The sequence below is a fragment of the Mustela nigripes genome, chromosome 2 (genome assembly GCF_022355385.1).
Source record: "Mustela nigripes isolate SB6536 chromosome 2, MUSNIG.SB6536, whole genome shotgun sequence".
Lineage (NCBI taxonomy): Eukaryota > Metazoa > Chordata > Mammalia > Carnivora > Mustelidae > Mustela > Mustela nigripes.
This window is the reverse complement of record NC_081558.1, coordinates 4148433-4167928: the sequence shown is the minus strand read 5'-3', so window position 1 is coordinate 4167928 and position 19496 is coordinate 4148433. Positions and strand designations below refer to the sequence as shown.

At 56.6% G+C, this 19496-nt stretch overlaps 1 protein-coding gene and 1 pseudogene across 3 annotated transcripts in view; one reads left to right on the top strand and one right to left on the bottom strand.

Moving 5' to 3' along the window:
• The window catches only part of RFX2 (regulatory factor X2), an 89022-nt gene extending 73056 nt beyond the window's left edge, over nucleotides 1–15966 (top strand). For all 3 annotated transcript variants that reach the window (XM_059388783.1, XM_059388782.1, XM_059388781.1), the window contains 12 exons: nucleotides 952–1133; nucleotides 3275–3394; nucleotides 5558–5673; nucleotides 6608–6726; nucleotides 7054–7166; nucleotides 7588–7742; nucleotides 8969–9066; nucleotides 9967–10116; nucleotides 10714–10922; nucleotides 12613–12766; nucleotides 13788–13830; nucleotides 14364–15966. In XM_059388783.1, the coding sequence (XP_059244766.1) occupies nucleotides 952–1133; nucleotides 3275–3394; nucleotides 5558–5673; nucleotides 6608–6726; nucleotides 7054–7166; nucleotides 7588–7742; nucleotides 8969–9066; nucleotides 9967–10116; nucleotides 10714–10922; nucleotides 12613–12766; nucleotides 13788–13830; nucleotides 14364–14476 (1572 nt within the window). In that variant the 3' untranslated portion in view covers nucleotides 14477–15966. The remainder of the gene's footprint in view (nucleotides 1–951; nucleotides 1134–3274; nucleotides 3395–5557; nucleotides 5674–6607; nucleotides 6727–7053; nucleotides 7167–7587; nucleotides 7743–8968; nucleotides 9067–9966; nucleotides 10117–10713; nucleotides 10923–12612; nucleotides 12767–13787; nucleotides 13831–14363) is intronic.
• A 2818-nt stretch (nucleotides 15967–18784) lies between these two features.
• On the bottom strand, nucleotides 18785–18952 carry LOC132012583 (U2 spliceosomal RNA; annotated as a pseudogene).
• Nucleotides 18953–19496: the final 544 nt, after the last annotated feature.

The window sequence follows — 19496 nt, the reverse complement described above, 5'->3', positions numbered from 1 at the left end:
CACAGAACCTGGCACGGAAGCCTCTTCAGTCCTGTGTCCCGTTTCTACTTACAGCCTCTCTCTGCGTCAGAGACATGAGGATAGGTCAGTCCACCTCTGTCCGCCACCCTGTCTTTTGTTGTTGTTTCAGAAGGAAAAAGAAAAAGTTTTCCGGAGAGAAAACACCACACATTCCAGAATGTATGGGTTCAGGCCACTCGCTCACCCCACCAGCCATGGGAACACAGAACTCTCAGCCGGCACACATGTCCTACCTCAGGGAGGAAGGGCAGCTGCTCGCATTGGGTCTGAGAGCTGCTGGGAAGAGGGGCAGGAGGAAGGGGTGTCTAGGAATTCTCAGCCTGTTCTAGTAGAATCCGGCTGCCGCAGAGTGCAGAACTCCTGTTTGGGGCCAAAGATAGTAGCACAAGCAGTAGGGCAAGAATTCAACCAGGACTTTCATATTCACTGACCAACGATGAAATAGGTGGTCGAGCTCCAGCCATCTTAATCCTTAGATGAATGATTTGTCCCTCAATCACAAGATATTAGAAGGTGGACACACTCCAAAGGCCCACGTCGCCCCCTTCAGTGCCGAGGGCAGTGCTCATGGGTCCGCAGAGCTTTCTTCAATCCTCCTCTCTGTCTTGACATTCCTAGAAGTTTAAGAGACATGTTGTATCTAAATGATCAGGAAACACACCCAAGAGGTCTCACTCCCTTGCAGGTTTTTGTAAATTAAGTCAAGGAATCTGAAAATCAGGCTGAACATTGAAGGAATAAATACAGGAGCAGAGAGAAGCTATTAACTCATGTGCCCAGAATCTCTCCTATCCAGATCGGTGACAGTGGCTATGAATTTCCTCCTCATGTTAATGGAGAGAAAGTATGCGCTTCTCTTAATTGGTCCACATTAGCGTTTCAGCATTTGGGGGGATCCTGACGAATGGGAGCATATCTTTCTTCGTCTAGCTCCAGTGGCTGTTGGATAACTATGAAACCGCAGAAGGCGTGAGTCTCCCCAGAAGCTCTCTCTACAACCATTACCTTCGGCACTGCCAGGAGCACAAGCTGGACCCTGTGAATGCTGCCTCCTTCGGGAAGCTGATCCGCTCCGTGTTCATGGGCCTGCGGACGCGGCGGCTGGGCACCAGGTGGGTACATGGGGGTGCCCGGGAGCCCAAGCCCACCCGTTCTTCTGTGTCCTCTATGCAGATATGGAGCTTTTGGAGAAGGTGATCTTTCTCCTTCTGTCCACATGCCTCTGGTGGACTTGGAGTTGTTCTGAATTGGCGGCAGCATGGGCCTGACTGGTCTAAGGTGGTTGGCTGTGGGCCATCTCTCTCCTGGTGACTTTGCTTCAGCACTCTCTCTTTGTTTAAAATTCTCCATGATAATAGGTTTTCTTAAAAAGCAGCCTCTGGATTATCACGTTGAGTTGGACTTACGATTTTTTGATGCTTTCTGCTCTGCCTAGACCAATCAACCACAGCCCACCCATGGCCTGCAGCAGCCAGGGACTGTCACATGCCACAGACTTAATCCCAGGCAGGAAACAAACGCTCCTCCCATTAGAAAACAGCAGCCATACTCTATTCAAAGTGGGTGGGCTAAAGCACACAGAAGGCATTTCCTTCATGGCTGCTGTATGTGAGGTTACACGTGGGGGTGGGGGTCACTCACACACCCTCAGAAACTGGTGTGGGGCCAACAGAATGTTCCCTGCCACCCTCTGATCCTTTACAGAGGACATCCTTACAGAGCATCAATGGTTACAGGAGAGAAGGATGGGGAGCCCCTGGTCTCTGAGGCCATAACCACCACTGCCTTTGGGGCCTCTCCAGAAGGCTCATGCATGGCTCCCACTGTCAGAGTGTCCCAGATGCTGGCTTTTCTCCCCCCTGCTTTTCCTCCTCCTGGCACCAGCCAAGCTTCTACCTCATCCAGATAGGACCCATGCTCCACCCACTTGTCCCTATTGCCAGACACGTCTGTCCTTCAGGACTTCTCTCCTGAGCCCTTCTGACCTACTTCTTAACCAAATTGTCTAAAGCCCTTTGATCATTCATTTCTCCCACAATAAGCTGATAGTGTTTCCCAAAGTTGGCCATTTTCCAGAACATGTTGTTAGACGACTGGTGGCAGGAGGTGATGATGATGATGATGATGGTGGTGGTGATGGTGATGATGGTGGTGACAGTGGTGATGGTGAAGATGGTGATGATGGGATAGTGAGGACAGTGACAATGGTGATGCTGGTGATGCTGGTGATGGCAGTGGTGAAGATGGTGATGATGATGGTGATTGTGTCATTGGTGGTGATGATGGTAATGGTATAATGATGATGATAATGAAGGTGGTGATGGTAATAATGACAGTGAGGATGGTGATAGTGACAGTGACAATGATGATGATGGTGACGGTGTGGTGGTGAAGCCGGTGATGATGGTGGTGGTGATCATGGTGGTGATGAGGACAGTGATGATGGTGATGATGGCAATGGTGAAGATGGTAATAGTATAATGATGATGATGAAGGTGGTGGTGATGGTGATGGTGACAGTGATGACGGTGATGACGATAGTCATGATGGTGATGTTGGTGATGATGGTGAAGATGGTGATGGTGGTTGATGGTGATGGTGAAGATGATGGTGATGGTGATTGTGTCAACGGTGGTGATGATGGTAATGGTATGATGATGATGATGATGATGATGATCAAGGTGGTGATGGTGATAGTTACAATGATGACAATGGTGAAGATGGTGATGATGGGACGGTGATGACGGTGCTGTTGGTGATGACGGTGGTGGTAGTAACGGTGGTGATGATGGTGGTGATGATGGTAATGATGGGATAGTGAAAACAGTGGTGATGGTGGTGGGGACAATGGTGATAATGATGGTGATGGCAACGGTGAAGATGGGGATGATGATGGTGATTGTGTCAATGGTGGGTCATGATGGCAATGGTAAGATGATGATAATGACAGTGATGATGATGATGGTGGTGGTGGTGAGGCCATGCCTGATTATTACAAACTGGACCGCTTTTCCTACTGCAAGACTTCCCAGAGCCTTTATAGTACTAAGATCCAAGGGGCAGTCTCCAAGAGGGGGATGCCAAGTACAGAATTTCCTAACCTCTCTGATCATGGAACAGCCCGTGAACATTTCCCACATGGTCCAGGGAACACTGAACCTGAGCACCCAAAATGAAGGGCCAAGACAGAGCACTTGTCTTGTCATTCAGAACATCTGCAAAGACAGCTGACCCTGAGATGCTTGGTTTCTAGGGGCAACTCCAAGTATCATTACTATGGGATCCGCCTGAAGCCAGACTCGCCCTTGAACCGGCTGCAGGAGGACACCCAGTATATGGCCATGCGGCAGCAGCCCATGCATCAAAAGCCAAGGTGGGTGACCTGGGCCCAAAGGCAGCCTGAGAACCAGCTTTCCTGCCCAAGGCAAGGGTCAGGTCTGAGTTTCACTTGGGAGAACATACCGAGAAGTGTTTCTCAAACATTAGACATTCTTAGACAAACTTGACATTAGGGGTCAGTCTGGGAGCTCCGTTCCAGTGGGTTTGTACAAACATAGAATGACATGGCTCCGGGATTACAGATCACACCGAGTAGTTCCGCTGCCCTGAAAATGCTCTGTGTCCTGCCCATCCATCCTTCCCTCCTCCCCTCGACCTCCGGCAGCCACTGACTCTTCTGCTGCCCCCAGAGTTTTGCCTTTTCCAGAATACCATAGAGCTGGAATCCTAGATCTTCAATTTTCAACTATGGCAGGGGGCAGGGGGTGGGGAAGAGGTAACGCTGAAACTAACCCAAGAAGCCTGGAGAAGGAAGCTTATCTACTTAAGTTGCTGCTCCTTCCTGACATTTGGATCCAAGGGCTGGAAAGGCCTGGTCATTTTCTGGAATGTTCTCTCCTCTATCCGTCGCACACTGACTCATCTTTTAAGGCAGGACTCAGCAAACCTTTCTGTAAAGGGCCAGAGGGCAAATATCTTAGGCTTTGCAGGCCAGACATTCTGTCCAGACTATCCAGCTCTGCTGTCATAGCATGAAGCCAGCACAGGTGATACAGAGACCAGTGGGCATGGCTGTGTGCCAATAAAACCTTATGCACAAAACAAGGAGCAGCACTGGCCCTCCACAGCTGTGGTCTGCAGGCCCCTGGTTCAGGGCCCCACTCAAACGCCACGTCCCTGGCCGTCCTGCAGCCACACCTCCTTCCCTGCTTCCCTCTGTCCCTGGCTCCTCTCCGGAGTCCAGACTGCTCCACGCGGCCCCTTCGTAATTTGGCCCATCCGTGTGCGGCTCAGACCCCACTTTAGCGGCTCTCAGGCCGTCCCAGTGACTCCAAACCTCATATCCAATCGTGGGAGTTGGAGGTCACAGAAGACAGTCTCCAGAACATTCTCCAGTAGCCAACACGAGAGTGGAACCCACAGGCCATCTTGAAGCTGCTGGTGCACAGACGTGGTCTCTGTAGCGGCTGCTTGGTGTTGGCATCCGGCCCCCCCAAACACTGCGACTCAGCGCACCAGCAGAGCGCTACCTCGGGAGCAGCGACACGTCTCACAGCGACGGGCTTGTGCCCTTTATGCTTGCAACCCCCGCCCGTGTCCGGCACTCCACACCTGTCTGAGAGACTTCTGTCCGTCCTCACGGGGAGCCTGGCCCCGCTTTCCACAAGGAAGGGCGCTCCCTGCTGGAATCGGGGCCCCCTGCTCTCCCCACCACACCCCGTCTCCACCCTGCAGCCGTCAGCTGGGCTCAAGGCACCCCGGGCCCCGGGGAGCCCTTCCTTGTGAGTGTCGCCCGTTCTCCGCCAGGACAGCAGTTTTCTCTGCTTTTGCTCAGGGGAAAATGAAAATCCCAGAATTTCCTTTGAGACCATCAAATAGTAAGATACTTGTGAAGTTACTTACCTTCTGAGGGAGAAGTATTAGGGAAAAGAGGATGCACATGCCCCCCACACACAAGCAACCCCGAGTATCCGTCAGCGGCTGATTGGATAAGCAAATGTGTCCATCCATCCAGACAATGGAATGTCACTCAGTCTTAAAAAGGAAGGACCTCTGACACCTGCCACACATGGAGGGATCCCAAGGACACCGGGCTTAGCGAGAGGAGCCAGACCCAGAAGGACCCATCCCGCAGGACCCCACTCCCAGGAGGGCCCCGGAGGAGTCCTGTCCCCAGAGACAGGAGAGGCTGGGAGCTGGGGCTGGGGTCGGGTTGGGCGGGAGTCCATGCTTTATGGGGACCGAGTCTCCATTTAGGGAGATGGAAAGCTCTGGAGATGGAGGCTGGGGGTGACTGCAGGACAGTGTGAGCGTGCTTCATGTCACAGTGCTGTGCGCTTAGAGACGGTTACAGTGGTGAATTTCATGTTGTGTGTATTTTAGCCCGAGTTTTTAAACACGACACACACACACACACACACGCATACACTATGCACACACACACAGCCCAAACTGAATCCTGCTCAGCTCTCTGCTCCTTGAGCACCTTCGGGCTGCACAGCCGGGGCCTCATGGTGGCGCCGTGTCCCCTGCCCAGGTACCGGCCAGCCCAGAAGACGGACGGCCTTGGGGACAGCGGCTCGCACGGCAGCCCGCACGGCACGCCAGAGCAGGCCATGGCCGCACAGAGCCTGCACCACCAGCAGTACCTCGGTGAGTGCCCCCCACCCCGTGGCTGGGGCCAGCTGGGAAAGCGGGGTCCGCTCAGCGCTGCCAGCACCAGCCACCTCTGCGGGGCTGCGCTGAACAGCCGGCCTGCGGAATACCTCTCTAATTACACAGACATGTTCTAGGTCAACCTTGAGGGCATTCCCCCAAGATTGCAGAAGAGTCAGCAGGTGCCCCCAAAATGAGTGTGTACAAAATGACCATCAGAAAAAGAAGCAAAGAAAAGGAAATGTCCATCGGAAAGAAGACTAGATGTACTTGAAAACCTGTTGCCTGGGGACTTGGCTGCCCTCCTCGGTTCTCTTCCCCAGTTCCCTGGAGCATTTAGGGTGCTCAGGATTCCTTACAACTGGCTATGCGTCGGGGTGGCCTGACCCAAGGCTGCGAGGCCTGACCCAAGGAAGGGCCTGGCCCTTCCCTGCGAGACCCCCTCCCCTGCCGGCCCCAGGGCCGCCGGGAGAACACGTGACTCGCAGCCTGCCTCTCGGCTCGTGCCCAGGGAGGCTTGCTGAGGCCGCGATCACAGACACACACACACCGAAGATGGCTGTGGCCTTTGGGTATATGTAGTGTGTTTTTCGAACCCAGAGAGAGCCCTTAAGGGAAGCAACTTGGGACAGCCACAGCTGGCCCCTCCCCAGATGCACTGCCCAGGGTGGCCCCCAGGCTGGGGTGATGGGAGCGCCCGTGGAGTGCGGGGCCTGGGCTCAGGGCTCATCTGTGTCCGTGTATTCACTGTCCCCCGGAGATGACAGTGTTGTCCCCTATTCTGTCCCTGAAAAAAAACCAAAGCTTCAAAGTTGTGAGACCCAGGGCTGGGGGTGGTGGGGGTCACCGGCAACCCTGACCCGAATCCCCCAGCACCTGCACCTGCTGCCTGCGGCCCTTCTGCAGCTCTACTACCCCATTTTCCTCCCAGATGTGTCTCACGTCTTCCCGGAGTTCCCAGCGCCTGACCTGGGCGGTGTCATGCTGCAGGAAAGCATCTCGCTGCACGACGTCAAGGCCCTGCAGCTGCTCTACCGGCGGCACTGCGAGGTGACCACCCGGGGGGACCCTGAGCCTGGGCCCCAGGGAGGAGGTAGGGCCGGGTGGAGAGCAGAGCGAGCCTCCCACCCCGCCCCAGGGAGGCGCATCAGCCTCCCACATCGCCAGCGCCGCCAAACTCTCAGACCATCAGGTGTCCCTGGGTGACCCCGAGGAGGTGGGAGCGGCCCCCTGCTTCTTCTTATGGTGTTGCTCCTGACTTCAAGGCACCACACTGCAGCTCCTGTCACAGCTGCCTGCTTGGCATGTCCTGACGACACGTGATGGGCCACTTTAACACGCACATCCGTGAGGTCGACGGGCTGTGTTTATTCACAGGCAACTTTGGACGTCGTGGTGAACCTCCAGTTTCACTACATTGAGAAGCTGTGGCTTTCCTTCTGGAACTCAAAAGCCTCCTCGGGTGATGGCCCTGCCTCTCTACCTGCCAGGTAACAGCTTCGTCGCCCCCCGCACCCCATCCCCGCCCCCCACTTCATCCCCAGGGAGCTGCTCTGGCTCCTTTCCCAGGATCCCAGGGCTAACCTGCAAGCTGGGGACACCCACATGGTGACCATAGACAAATGGGTCCCTTTCCCAGAACTAGCGCTCAGAGCCCCCCTCGTGTGTGTGTGTGGTGTGTGTGTGTGTGTGGTTTCCATGCTGTGTTCCCCATCCCCTTGCTTTCTGCACGAGGGACCATAGAGGGAACCCCGTGCCGTCCCAAACAGAGGACGTGTCATCTGCCAGCCACAAGCAGGGAGTGGGCAGCGCGGGCCCGCCAGGGCATTGGGAGGCAGGGAGGGGTCCATCCCGGGGGCCCCCTGCCACCCTGCAGGCTGCGGCTCACCCCGGCTCTCCCATTCTCCACAGCGACGGGGAGCCCGAAGGCGCCGTCCTCCCCAAGGACAAGCTGGTGTCTCTGTGTAAATGTGAGCCCATTCTCAAGTGGATGAGGGACTGCGACCACATCCTGTACCAGGCCCTGGTGGAGATCCTCATCCCCGACGTGCTGCGGCCGGTGCCCAGTAAGCAGGGCCGCTGGCGGCTGCTCTCTCCGCCACCCCTGTGCTTTCCTTGCCCCCCGCCCCCGAGGAACGAGGCTGCGGGGAGGCCTGCCACCCTTGGGTCGCCGCCCGCCCGCTGGTTCGGTGCTGCGGGGCTCCCAGTGACATGCCGACCTCTGAGTTCCTCTGGGGCCCGGGATGCCCCCCAGGACATCCCTAGAGGCGGGGCGGAGGTCACAGAACAGCCCTACCCCTGTGGGCAGGGTTGCTGAAAGCCCTGGAGAGGGTCTCGATCCACTGTGCCCCTCTGTCCCCCAGGACCACCTGTGGGCCCCTCCCCCAGCAGTGACACGCACCCCCTTCCCCCCACCGGGCACACCCAAGGCTTTCCCTTGGGCTCCCAGGCTCCTGAGGAACCTAGGCCCTGAGGCCTCGCTCCTGATGAAAGACTGAGGGGCGGGCAGTGGCCCGTGGGTACACCTGGTCGGGCCCTGTCGATATTTGCGCCCGTGGGCCCGACAGAAACTTTGGTCTTTCTTGATGAACCGGTGTGCTGCTTTGGGGCCAGAAACTGGGAAACAGCCAAACCATCGCGTTTCTCCTTCGGGCTTGCCTGCCGGACACTGTTCATGGCGGCGCTCGGTTAGAGTGTCTGCGTTAAGGTTTGAGTTGGGGTCTATTTGCTTTCACATTTTTGAAGTTTTTCTTCTTTTTAAACAGTCTGATTCGTTTCTTATTTGCAAGCCACCTCACAATAAACTTGGAAGTTGGTGGAGGATATGTACGTGCATGTGTGTCGATCGGGGCTTCACCTCGGCACTGTGGACTGGTCCCTGGAATGGGGGGGGGCGTCCTGGGCACTCTGGGGGTTTCGGCGTGGCCCGCTCCACGCGGGAGCTCCCCGCATTGTTGTGCCGGCCACAGATGTCTGCGCACATCCCCCAGCGTCCCCTGGGGGCAAAGTCACGCTGGGTGAGGAAATCACTGAGGCAGGAGGGAGAGGAACGGAGAGGAAGGCCCAGGCGGGCCCCCGTCCTTACCCAGCGCCTCCCTCACTAAATGCCCGAATTTCTGCCGGTCCCGCGTCCGTCCCGCCTCCGTCCCGCCTCCGTCCCGCGTCCGTCCCGCCTCCCTCTTCTTCCCTTGCTCTAACGGCTTCACTGCACCTGCGCCTCTTATGTTCCCGCTGATCCTGATCAGGATCAAGACCCTTTCCCACTGTAAGTATCGCGGCTTGTGTCTCCCAGGTACCTTGACACAGGCCATCCGTAATTTTGCCAAGAGCTTGGAAGGCTGGCTGACGAACGCCATGAGAGACTTCCCGCAGCAGGTCATCCAGACCAAGGTAACCGCTCGGCTCTGCCCCGGGCTGGGAAGGGCTCCGGGAGGGGCTCTGCCACAGGCAAAGCAGGCCGCCCCCGAGGGTCCTGAGGCCCATGAGCACCGCCCCCGCCCCCCCTCACTCCCCCGCCCAGGAAGCCTCGTGGGTGCTGGCGCTGTGGGACGGACACCAGCGGGGAGGGGCACGACGGAAGCTGTCATTTGCTGTGACGCATTTGGGTGGACACATGGAATGTCCCTGTGCGCCTCATAGGAGGGGGGCACTTAACCTCGCTGTCACCCTTTCTGCAACAGTCTTGCCACAAAGCAGAATTTAAAACGTGCAGAGCGGGCCTCCCTGCGCGGGAGAGCGTGACCGCTGCTCTCGCACGCGTCCCTTAGAGACCTGTGTACAGGGGAGGCCAACGTTCCGAGCATCGGGCCTCCCTGACCGCAGTCTGGAAGGATCTGTTAGACCAGCAACTCCCAAACCTCGGGGTGTGTAGGAGTTGCCAAGGTCATGGTTAAAATCGCAGAGTCCCAGGCCCCACCGCCACAAAGCCTGATCCAGTGGCCCCAAGAAATCTGTATTCCCCGGCCCTGGCCACTCGAGAGAGCCGAAGGAATTCTAGAAGCAGCAGCATAAGCACCCTGTCCTGAGGGCCACCTCACCAAGGCTATGGCGTCTGCTCTAGATGCCGAGACGCCTCGGTGAGGTTCGTATCCTCCGGTTTAGTCTCACTCTTGGTCCTGAGACAGTGGGAAGGGTGGGTCCCTCTGCTCCCTCGCCTCCACACCGTCCTAGAGCCCAGGCGCCCTTCTGGGGGGAGAGAGAACCAGCACTCCCCCCCCACCCCCCCCCCCCCCCCCAGCTCTCACCCCCCCCACCTCACCTCTGCGCCTCCTGCCCCTCCCCCGGCCACAGGTGGGCGTGGTCAGCGCCTTCGCACAGACCCTGCGCAGGTACACGTCCCTCAACCACCTGGCGCAGGCGGCACGCGCCGTGCTGCAGAACACGTCCCAGATCAACCAGATGCTCAGCGACCTCAACCGCGTGGACTTCGCCAACGTGCAGGTGACTTTCCCCAACACCATCCCCCGCCACCTGGGATGGAGCCAGGGACCCAGCTGTAGATCTGCGAGGACACCGTGTGTGTGTGTGTGTGTGTGTGTGTCCCATCCCGCTGGCCTCACCTTCCAGCCTCCAGAAAAATGCTCAAAACCATAAAACGCAACCAGCAGCAAACCCGGCGGGCGTGAGAACAGGGTGAGGGCGGAAGCCCCCTGCAGCCCACCCAGGGGCCCCGGGCCTCCAGGAGCTGGGACCCACACCCTGGTCCGCCCTCTTTAAGAATCTACCTTCCTGCTGCCGTCTTCACAGCTGTCTCATCTGGGCTCAGAAAGTGCAGGCTGTGCTCGCGCGCGTCCTGCCACAGCGATCCTGGCGCCGAGTTCAGGCTCCGAGTTCAGGCTCCGAGTTCAGCCACTAAATAAACACACTTTTAGAGAAAGGAGCACTCAAAGTAAAACACCGCAAACGCACGGTGTGTAATCTGAGCTCTGGCTTCGGGAAGTGTGGGTTTACACACTGAGAACCAGGACGGGCTCCCTCTCTGGCTGCGGTCCAGTGTGTTGGGGGGGCCCACCCTGACCGGCCACCCACGCCCCGCAGGAGCAGGCCTCGTGGGTGTGCCAGTGCGAGGAGAGCGTGGTGCAGCGGCTCGAGCAGGACTTCAAGCTGACCCTGCAGCAGCAGAGCTCCCTGGACCAGTGGGCCACCTGGCTGGACAGTGTGGTCACCCAGGTCCTGAAGGAGCACGCCGGCAGCCCCAGCTTCCCCAAGGCCGCCCGCCAGTTCCTTCTGAAATGGTCCTTTTACAGGTAAGTCCGGCTCAGTTTCCAGGAGAACTCGGGGAAGGCGTAGTGTGCGGACAGATGCAGCGTCTGGCCTGCAACTTTTCCTTCCAGACCTGTGCTCTCCCCGGACTGACGTGAGGCTTCAGGAGAAGGGGGCTGGCGTGGCCTTAACCGCCAGGCCATAGCTCCCAGGGCCAGGGAGGGGAGCAGGCCGAAAGACCACCGCCCCCGCCTAGGGACCCCAAATCCGAGTTGGCTTGTTTACCTTCAGGGGACTTGGCTATACAAAGCCAAGAAGCTTCTGAACAGAAAACATCCCAAATCCCAAGCCATTCCGCCCTGTCCACTGACTCGGCCTCTGGGTCCGCACCCGTTCAAGCGACCTTTGCCCCCCACGTGCTGGGCTGTCCACAGCCTTGGCTAAGCCATTGTAGATCCACAGCCCGCTGAAGCCACCCGTCTCGTCCCGCTGCCAGAGTGCCGTCAGAGCGCCCGTGCACGCGGGCCCGGGGAGGCGTGCGAAGCCCTCAGTGGGACGGCCCCCGCCGCTCGCTCTTGCACACCACATCGAGCCCACACAAGCACAAAGTTTCAGCCCGTTAAAAAAAAATAGGACAGGGCACGCTAACATTTTCAAAGTTGATTGGAGCAGCCCCCAGGCCGCAGGTGGTCAGTGAGCAAGGGGAGAGGTGTTTGCAGAGAATATGCGGGAGAAAAGCAAGAAACTGAGGTCACTGCCTTTAGCTTAAGTGCCGCCGCAGCAGGGGGAGCCTGGCCCTTCGTCGCTGGAGCTCAACGGCCACTCTGAGGAGCCCACAGGTCGGCTCCGGCTCAGTCCTGGTTTCCTTGGGCTCCAGGGCATCGGGAGCCCCTGCTGTGCGGACCCCCTGCACAGGGGGCTCACACGTCTCCTCTCTGCCTTGTCCCCTCCTGGTTCTTTTGCTACCACGGTGACAAGTGGGGAAGATCTGAGGGGGGCCGTCAGGTGTTGGGGTCGAGTGCTAAGTGATCTCATCCCTTTAGATCAGGGTTTGCTTTTTCTGTGGAGAATCAGAGAGTACGTATTTCCAAGAAAGAAAGAAACTCGTCAGCATGACATGTAAATGAACAGGCATGGCCCATGTGCCAATAAAACTTTATTTCCAGAAACTAAGCCGTGGATTTCAGGCACTTTTCACGGGTCACGAAACATAATTCTACGTTGGACTGTGTTTCCAATCATTTAAAACTGTAAAACGCAGTCATAGCTCACAGGCTGTAGAGGAAGGGGCAGTGGGCTGGAGCGGTCTAGATTTGGGGCCACAGCTTGCCAACCCAGCTGCAGATGAAAGAGACGAAAGTTCCCTGAAGTTCTGTCTTGTTTGGCACCTACACCCCTGCCTGAGGAGTGAGGCTGGATGGGAGGGGATCTCAGGAGGGAAGGCCAGGAAGGGCTGCCTGCTGTGGGCAAGTCGTAAGGACACCATGACTGACCACAGGCCATTGGCTAAAGCTTGTGTCAGAGACACGATGTCACGTTTCCACGGCCTCTTGCTTACAGCTGACCGCCCGCCTGCCTTTCCCACCCCCACGTCCCCACCGCAGTCACAAGGAACATGGGTGGTCTGGGTGGCTTATGAGTCCTGGGGGCCTCCTGAAAAGCCTGGCTTCTTGCCTGCCTGCAACCCCGTGCTCCCCGGAAGGCCCCCCCAGCCACTGTCTGCCCATCCCCCAGCTCCATGGTGATCCGCGACCTCACGCTGCGCAGCGCCGCCAGCTTCGGCTCCTTCCACCTGATCCGCCTGCTCTATGACGAGTACATGTTCTACCTGGTGGAGCACCGCGTCGCAGAGGCCACCGGAGAGACACCCATTGCCGTGATGGGAGAGGTGAGGGCCCTCGGGATCCCGGGACAGCGTGGGCAGTGTGTGTGACACAGTGGACAGCCCAAAGAGAAGACCCTTGCCAGAGGCCTGTGGGTGGGAAAGAGCTCGCATGCTGGAGCCAACCGACCTGGGTTCAGACCTGTCCTCTGCCACCGAGGGTGCTCCTGCCCCTGAAATGAGGCCTGGAACCCCCAGCCCGTGGCGGGGAATCTCCTGTTGGAAAGTACATAGAAAGTGTACCATTCCGACCATTTTGAAGTGAATGATTCAGTGGCATTTAGTACATTCAGAGTTGTGCAACCACCACCTCTAATTCCAGAACATTCCATTGCCCCAGAGGCAAACCCCACACCTGTCAGTGGCCACCACCATCCCACTCCCCAGACGCTGGCACCCGCTACCTTCCTTTCTGCCAGGATCTGTCTATGGTGGGCATCCCACGGGGTGGAGTCCCACATAGCATGGCCTTTCGTGCCTGGCACCTTTCACTCAACACAATCCTGTCAAGGTGCAGCCAGCTGAGCTATAACGTGTATCTTTGCCGCACTCCTGCGGCTGACGAGATTTCCTTGGATGGCCAATCAGCATTTGCTCTACCCATTCATATGCTGATGAACACACGGGCTGTTTACGGCTTTGGGCTTCTGTGACCTTCTGGGCACACGTTCTTGTTTGAACACCTGTTTTTACCTCTTTCGGGTACATTCCTAGGAGCGGAATTGCTGGGTCGTGTGGGATTGTTTTGATGAAGAAATGAGGTGATGCTTAGAGAGCTTTTAGTACGCAATAAGCCTGTCACCATGCAGAGGTCACAGTCCTTGTCCTCTTGGTGGCCTGCTTAGTGGGCACCCACTCAGCCCTCCAGCAAGATCCAGAAGGTGCCAGAGGGGATACACTAGCCTCAGGGCCCCTTCTCCTGGGGCAAGCGAAGCCTGTCTTAACTGTGGATAAAGGACAGTACTAACATTCACCAGGACCAGGCCCCCTTCGTGGAGGCCCCTGACTCTGGGCTTCTCTCTTTCAGTTCAACGATCTCGCCTCCCTATCGCTGACGCTGCTCGATAAAGGTGGGTGTGTCCGTAGCTTTTCCACGAGGCTCTCCCAGGGGCTCTCCCAGGGGCTATTCTTCCCACCCTGGGCCTAGCTGAGATCAAGGCAGCTCCCGGGGTGGGTTGAGAGCCGTTAAGAGCTACAGGTGAGGCCAGGATGGCTGCTGGTGTCCCAGTGATGCTCATGCCAGCCCAGACCCTGCTGGGGCTCAGAGGAGCTGCCCCGTACCTCGTCCTCAGGTGGCTGCTTTGGGCCACCATCTAACCCTGCTCCCCAGGCACCCCCACTTCAGGCCCTGGGCTGCCTGCATCCACCTGCCCCTACCCCAGCCCATTCCCTGCCCCACACGGTAGGGGGCGCCAACTGCTGAGGGGGCCCCTGCCAGGAGTGTGACCCAGCAGACACACACTGGTCAAAGAAGGTCTCTGGGAAGAAGGCCTCCCCGGGCACTGCAGGGCAGCGTCCATGTCTGTGCACCTGTCCGAGCACGTGCTTCTCTCTCCCTCCCTCCTGCGCCCCACACCCCTCATCCCCAACACTGACCTTGCAGATGACCTCAGCGAGGATCGCAGCAGTGAGGCCGACTCCAACGCCCGCAGCCTGGGTGAACCCCTGGTGAAGCGGGAGCGCAGCGACCCGAACCACTCCCTGCAGGACGTCTAGGTCTGGGGTGCCTCCCGCAGGCTCCAGCCCGGGGCCTCCGAGCTCTACTGTAATAGTGCCTCTCAGGTGGTGGGACCTTTGCTCTGACTCCAGGGGCGCCAGTGCACCCTCAAGGGACGTGCCATTCCTCCGATTTTCGTCGTTAACCCACAACAGAAGGTCACATCGGGCTCCCGAGTGCCTGAGCTTCTCACCTCGTGCCTCCTGGGTCATCTTCTCCTTCGGAGTGTTCTTACTCTCTCCTCTGCCGGGCCATGAACTTCGGTCCGAGTCTCCACATCCTGCCTGAGACCTGGAAGGGGTGGCACCTCCACATTGGGCTTCTCAGTTCAGCCGCTTCCAGTTTCCACCATTCTTTTTTAAAATTTGGATCCCAGGAGGGAAGGGGTGTCCTGCAGCTGTGGGGCAGTACTGAGCGGACTGGAGTCCACGGAGCTCCCTGCCCTGGTGCCCCGTGGTGGGAAGGGACCCCCTCCACGCTGTGCCCAGGCCCTCCTGCCCTGCTGGCTGGGCCAAGGCGTGGAGGCCCACCCCCAAGAGCCCCATCTGCAGACACCACAGGTCCCCAAAAGCAGCTGTCAATCACCATGGCCCCATGTGGCCCGAAGAACAAGTCATGGAAACGGCCCACCCATGCCAAGACATAGTGGTGTCTTCAAGAATCAAAACCAGGAGTTTTATCAGCAGCTGGGAGGATTTGGGTTCTGTCCAAGTTCACGCCAACATCAAGCCAAACTGCTGGGTCTGGAATGAGTTTGTTCCGAGGGGGCTGGGTGGTCAGTGTTTCAGTGATGCCTTCAGAGGGCAGCCATCGGGCCAAGTCTGCCTGGCCCCCGCTCCATAGAATCTTCTGGAATGCCTGCCTTTGAATTAGCAATCCTGGAGCACTTCGACCCAGCACGAGTCCCATCTTGAACTGCTCAAAGTCGAAACTCTTCGCTGGATGAAATGAACCCCGAGGACTCGCACAGCCCTTGAGCTGTGAACACTCCGGATCTGTATCCGCCATAACACATTGCACTCGGTTAGCTCCGCGCAAGAGTCCTGCCCCCAAACCAACTGCAAAAAAGAAAGACAAACCTCTGGTCTGGGAAGCACCATCTTATGAAATGCAATAGTTTCTCTTTTTGAAATATGTTTATATCAATAGTTTTGTGCTCTAATTGTTATTAGAATGTTTCTTATGAACATGTATATTGCGGTATATTCGGTCCCCATATTTTTCTTTTCATTCATGCAGAAGGTACTAATGTAAACTCACGTGGCCTTGAGAAAAACCTTAACTTCCCGACAAGCCGCGCACTCCTAGGTCCACCCCAGGTGTGCAGAGCGGTGTGGAGGGGAAAGACAGGAAAAGCTAGGCGCTTGTTTTAGAAACCAAGTCTATCATAATCACAATGTTTGTCTGGTTTTACGGTTCAAGACTTAGATGAAATCAGACAGAAAGAATGTCTTTAAAATATATATCTCCCCTCCCGGGAGACATTTAAGCTCACGATTTGTGGATTGCGACGGCCTGTCTTTTCTTCCACGTGGGGTGAGTAGTACAAACTGGGTTCCCGCCTTGTGCTCCTGCCTTTGCAGGACTCCACAAGGAACACAAGTGACGGTAAAGACATGCGTCTTCCAAGCCCGTTTTCGTTTTTCGGCGATCCATACTCCAGCCCTTCCCTGGACACACGGACACACACATACACACACCCACGCACACACCGTGGCCCTGGAAAATGCAGGCCTCCCTCCAGGCCCATCCCCTGCCCTGGACTGCCAGCCTGGCCGGGCTCCTGCCATGTGAGGCTCCGAGGAGAAGCAGCGGCCTCCAGCACTTTCTTCTTGGCTCCCTGGGGAGTGTTCCAGAAGGAGCAGATTCCCTGAGCTTCATTTAGCAAGGCCAGCTCTGGCCCAGAGATGGCAAGAAAGCAATGGTCAGCCCAGGAAGATCAGGACTATTTGGGAATGGACTAGACTTACCCAGATACGGCAGAACAAAGCCCCGGCCTCAGGCACCGATGAAACCCTACGGTTGTCCCCAGGACTTACTCGGTAGAGGGTTGGGGGCCAAACTTGGGAATCCCCTAAGAATCACTGCATGAGCTTGTGCGAACGTGGCCAGTGCCTGGTGGGATTACCATGGGGGCTGGAAATCCGCATTGTCTGGACCACCCTTGGCAGAGGAGAGGGGATCCGACACAGAGTTATAGGACTTTGAAGAACCCCTGCAGAAGAGACTCAGCAGGCTCGGGAACAAAGGAAGGCCCACCGATGGGAAGATGTTCCAGAAACACGGGACACCATTTCTGGTCAGCCACCCCTAAAAGTTGCTCTTCTGTGCCAGGCAGGTGCCCCACATCCCCCAGAGATGCTCAGCCTTGGCCCCAGCCCAGGCCCATCTATCCCCAGTAGAGGTCCTGAGGCCCCTGGGTGGCACTAAAATCATCTGTCTCCCTGGGCTGGGACCTCCAGGGGCCTGCCTGTGGCTCAATGCTCTGCCGTCACCATCTTAAGATTCTCAGTAGTTTTTGAAGAAAGGGCCCATGCTTTCGTTCTGCACTGGGCCCCAGGGCAAATTGTGTGGCCAGTCTTGGGAAACTCCCAGGACATGACCATGCAGACTCCCCTTCAGCTGGGCGGCTGAGCCCTGTCCCTGTGGTGAGTCTCTACCAGGCTCTGAGAACCCAGCGGAACCCCGACTTGCCCCATCCTCTTGTCGTTCATGACCGCAGTCCCTCTGCAGCCTGACATCCCTGAGCACAGCCAGCCCTTGCACCAAGCAGCAGCGAGCCAGGCCAGGTGCTGGGGTGGCGGGGTGCCTGGAGGAGGAGAGCCAGGCCCTGCTCCTGGGCCTGCGCGGCTGGTGAGAGAATGAGCCCAGGTGATGTCCCCATGACCACTGCCCCAGGAACCAGAGAGGAGATGAGCAGGGGAGACTGCCGAAGGCCCACAGTCTATCAAGTCCCCTAGAAAGCCCACAGAGTAGGGACCCAGGGCACAGGGCCAAAAAACAAAGGGAACCTAGTCCTACCAAGAGCCTTTGGGAGGTTCTAACTAATCACAACGACTCCGTACTAGATGCTTCTATCCAATCTCCTCTTTTTGACAGTAGGTGTTCCCACATTGTACACATGGGGAAATTGAAGCTGCTGGCTGGAATGCAGAAATGATGGCTGGAGCATCAGCAGCCATTTTTAGACCTTGAGGTGGGTATCCTATAATAAGGAAGGCAAAGCAGTGAGACAGAAGGAACCTGGATCCCTGGTGATCAAGGAGCTACATTACAATCCTGACAACCCACAGCCAAGAGTTCCATAAGCTGCACTGGGGAGGGGAGAAAGGGGGGGCAAGGGAACCCACAGCTATTCCTGCCTCTGGGAACGCTCTGGAAGCAAGAACTCTGAAGCAAGCTGTGAGGTGCACCCCCTGCACATACACACACATTCCAGCTGTGGGTGTGCTAAGAAGGGAGAGACTCTCCCTGGCTGAGGCTATCACCCCCTCCACCACTTTTCCTCCTGCAGCTCTGGCTGCTGCCCGTCTTCTCCTGGCTCCCATTCCAGAAGTTCATCCTTCCACACCTTCTGTGACCTTGTCCAAACTCAAATGAAAATGCTCCACCACGTGCTGCTGATTTGCCCCACAGCAGCCCAGCCCACCACTGCTCAGAGGTGTGTGGGTGCCTTCCCCTCCACATGGCAAAATGGGAGCTCAGCATCTGACCTTTCAGGCCACCTCCTCCTGTCTCCGTCACGGCGCTGCCCACCATCCCTCCAACCGTCAGACCGGAAACCCAGGGCCTCCTGCATTGCCCCCACCCTTCCTAACCTCCCCAAAATGCCCATAACATGGCCACTCTCTCCTTCCTCCTTTCCACTCCCCAACACCTGGCTAGGAAGTCAGCACGGCGGGGGAAATAGGGCTAGGCTATGCGAGTTTGAGTGCCAACTCCACAGTCACGTGGTAAATTACAACTGACCTCGAACAACATGGGGTTAAAGGTGCCAAACCCCCTTGCAGCCAAAAATTTCACATATAACTTTTGACCCCCCAAAACACTTAATAGTCTACTGTTGACTGAAAACCTTACCAATAGTCAATTAACCCCTGTTTTGTTTGTTATATGTATTACCTACTGTATCCTCGAAGCAAGCCAGAGAAAATACTAAGGAAATCGTAAGGAAGAGAAAGGGCATTTACAGCACTATACTGTATTTATTGATATAAATCTGCAGCTTGAACCCATCGTGTTTGAGGGTCAGCTGTACTTTTTTTTTTTTTTTAACTAAAAAAATCTTTTATTTACTACTTTAGTGGGGAGGGTGCACTGTTCCTAGAGGTAATGCAATACCAGGTCGATGCGTGGAGTGGACGGAGCAAGCTTCTATTCCAACTCCCTACTCCAAAAATCTATTTAATATATTGTCCTCGGATAGATGACGTATCAGATATTAAACTGATAAGAACAGATACTGGGTCAGCTGTACTTAAATCAGATTCTCCACCTCTACCTCACAGCCTTGTGAGCTTTAAATAAGTCAATACTTAGCACTGGAGTAAGCACTCAGTTGTGTCTCAGCCTCAGCACTGTGGACACTTGGGACCAGACCATTCTTACTGGCGGGGCGTCCTGCGCACTGTGGAATGTGTGGCAGCCTCCCCGGCCTCACCCCTCCCTGCCAAGCACCTCCCCCCCTCCAGTCACGACAAGCACAGAGGTCTCCAGACAGCACCCCGTGGCCCCTGGAGGGGGTGGGGAAGCAGAAGGGACCCTAGGTGAGAACCACTGGGTGAAAGCACTGTCATGATGACCAGTTCCCTGCATCTTTTGAACCTTGGCAACCACATCAGTTATCACCTTTCTTCCTCTCCCCACACTTCACACAAACCCTTACCCCCTCACTGCTCTTATTTCTCGCTCTTGGAACTCAGGAGCGGTCTCATCTGGGGCTCTTTCCCCTTCCCTGGACTTCCCACCTAACCTCCCTGCCTTCACACACACACACACACACACACACACACACACACA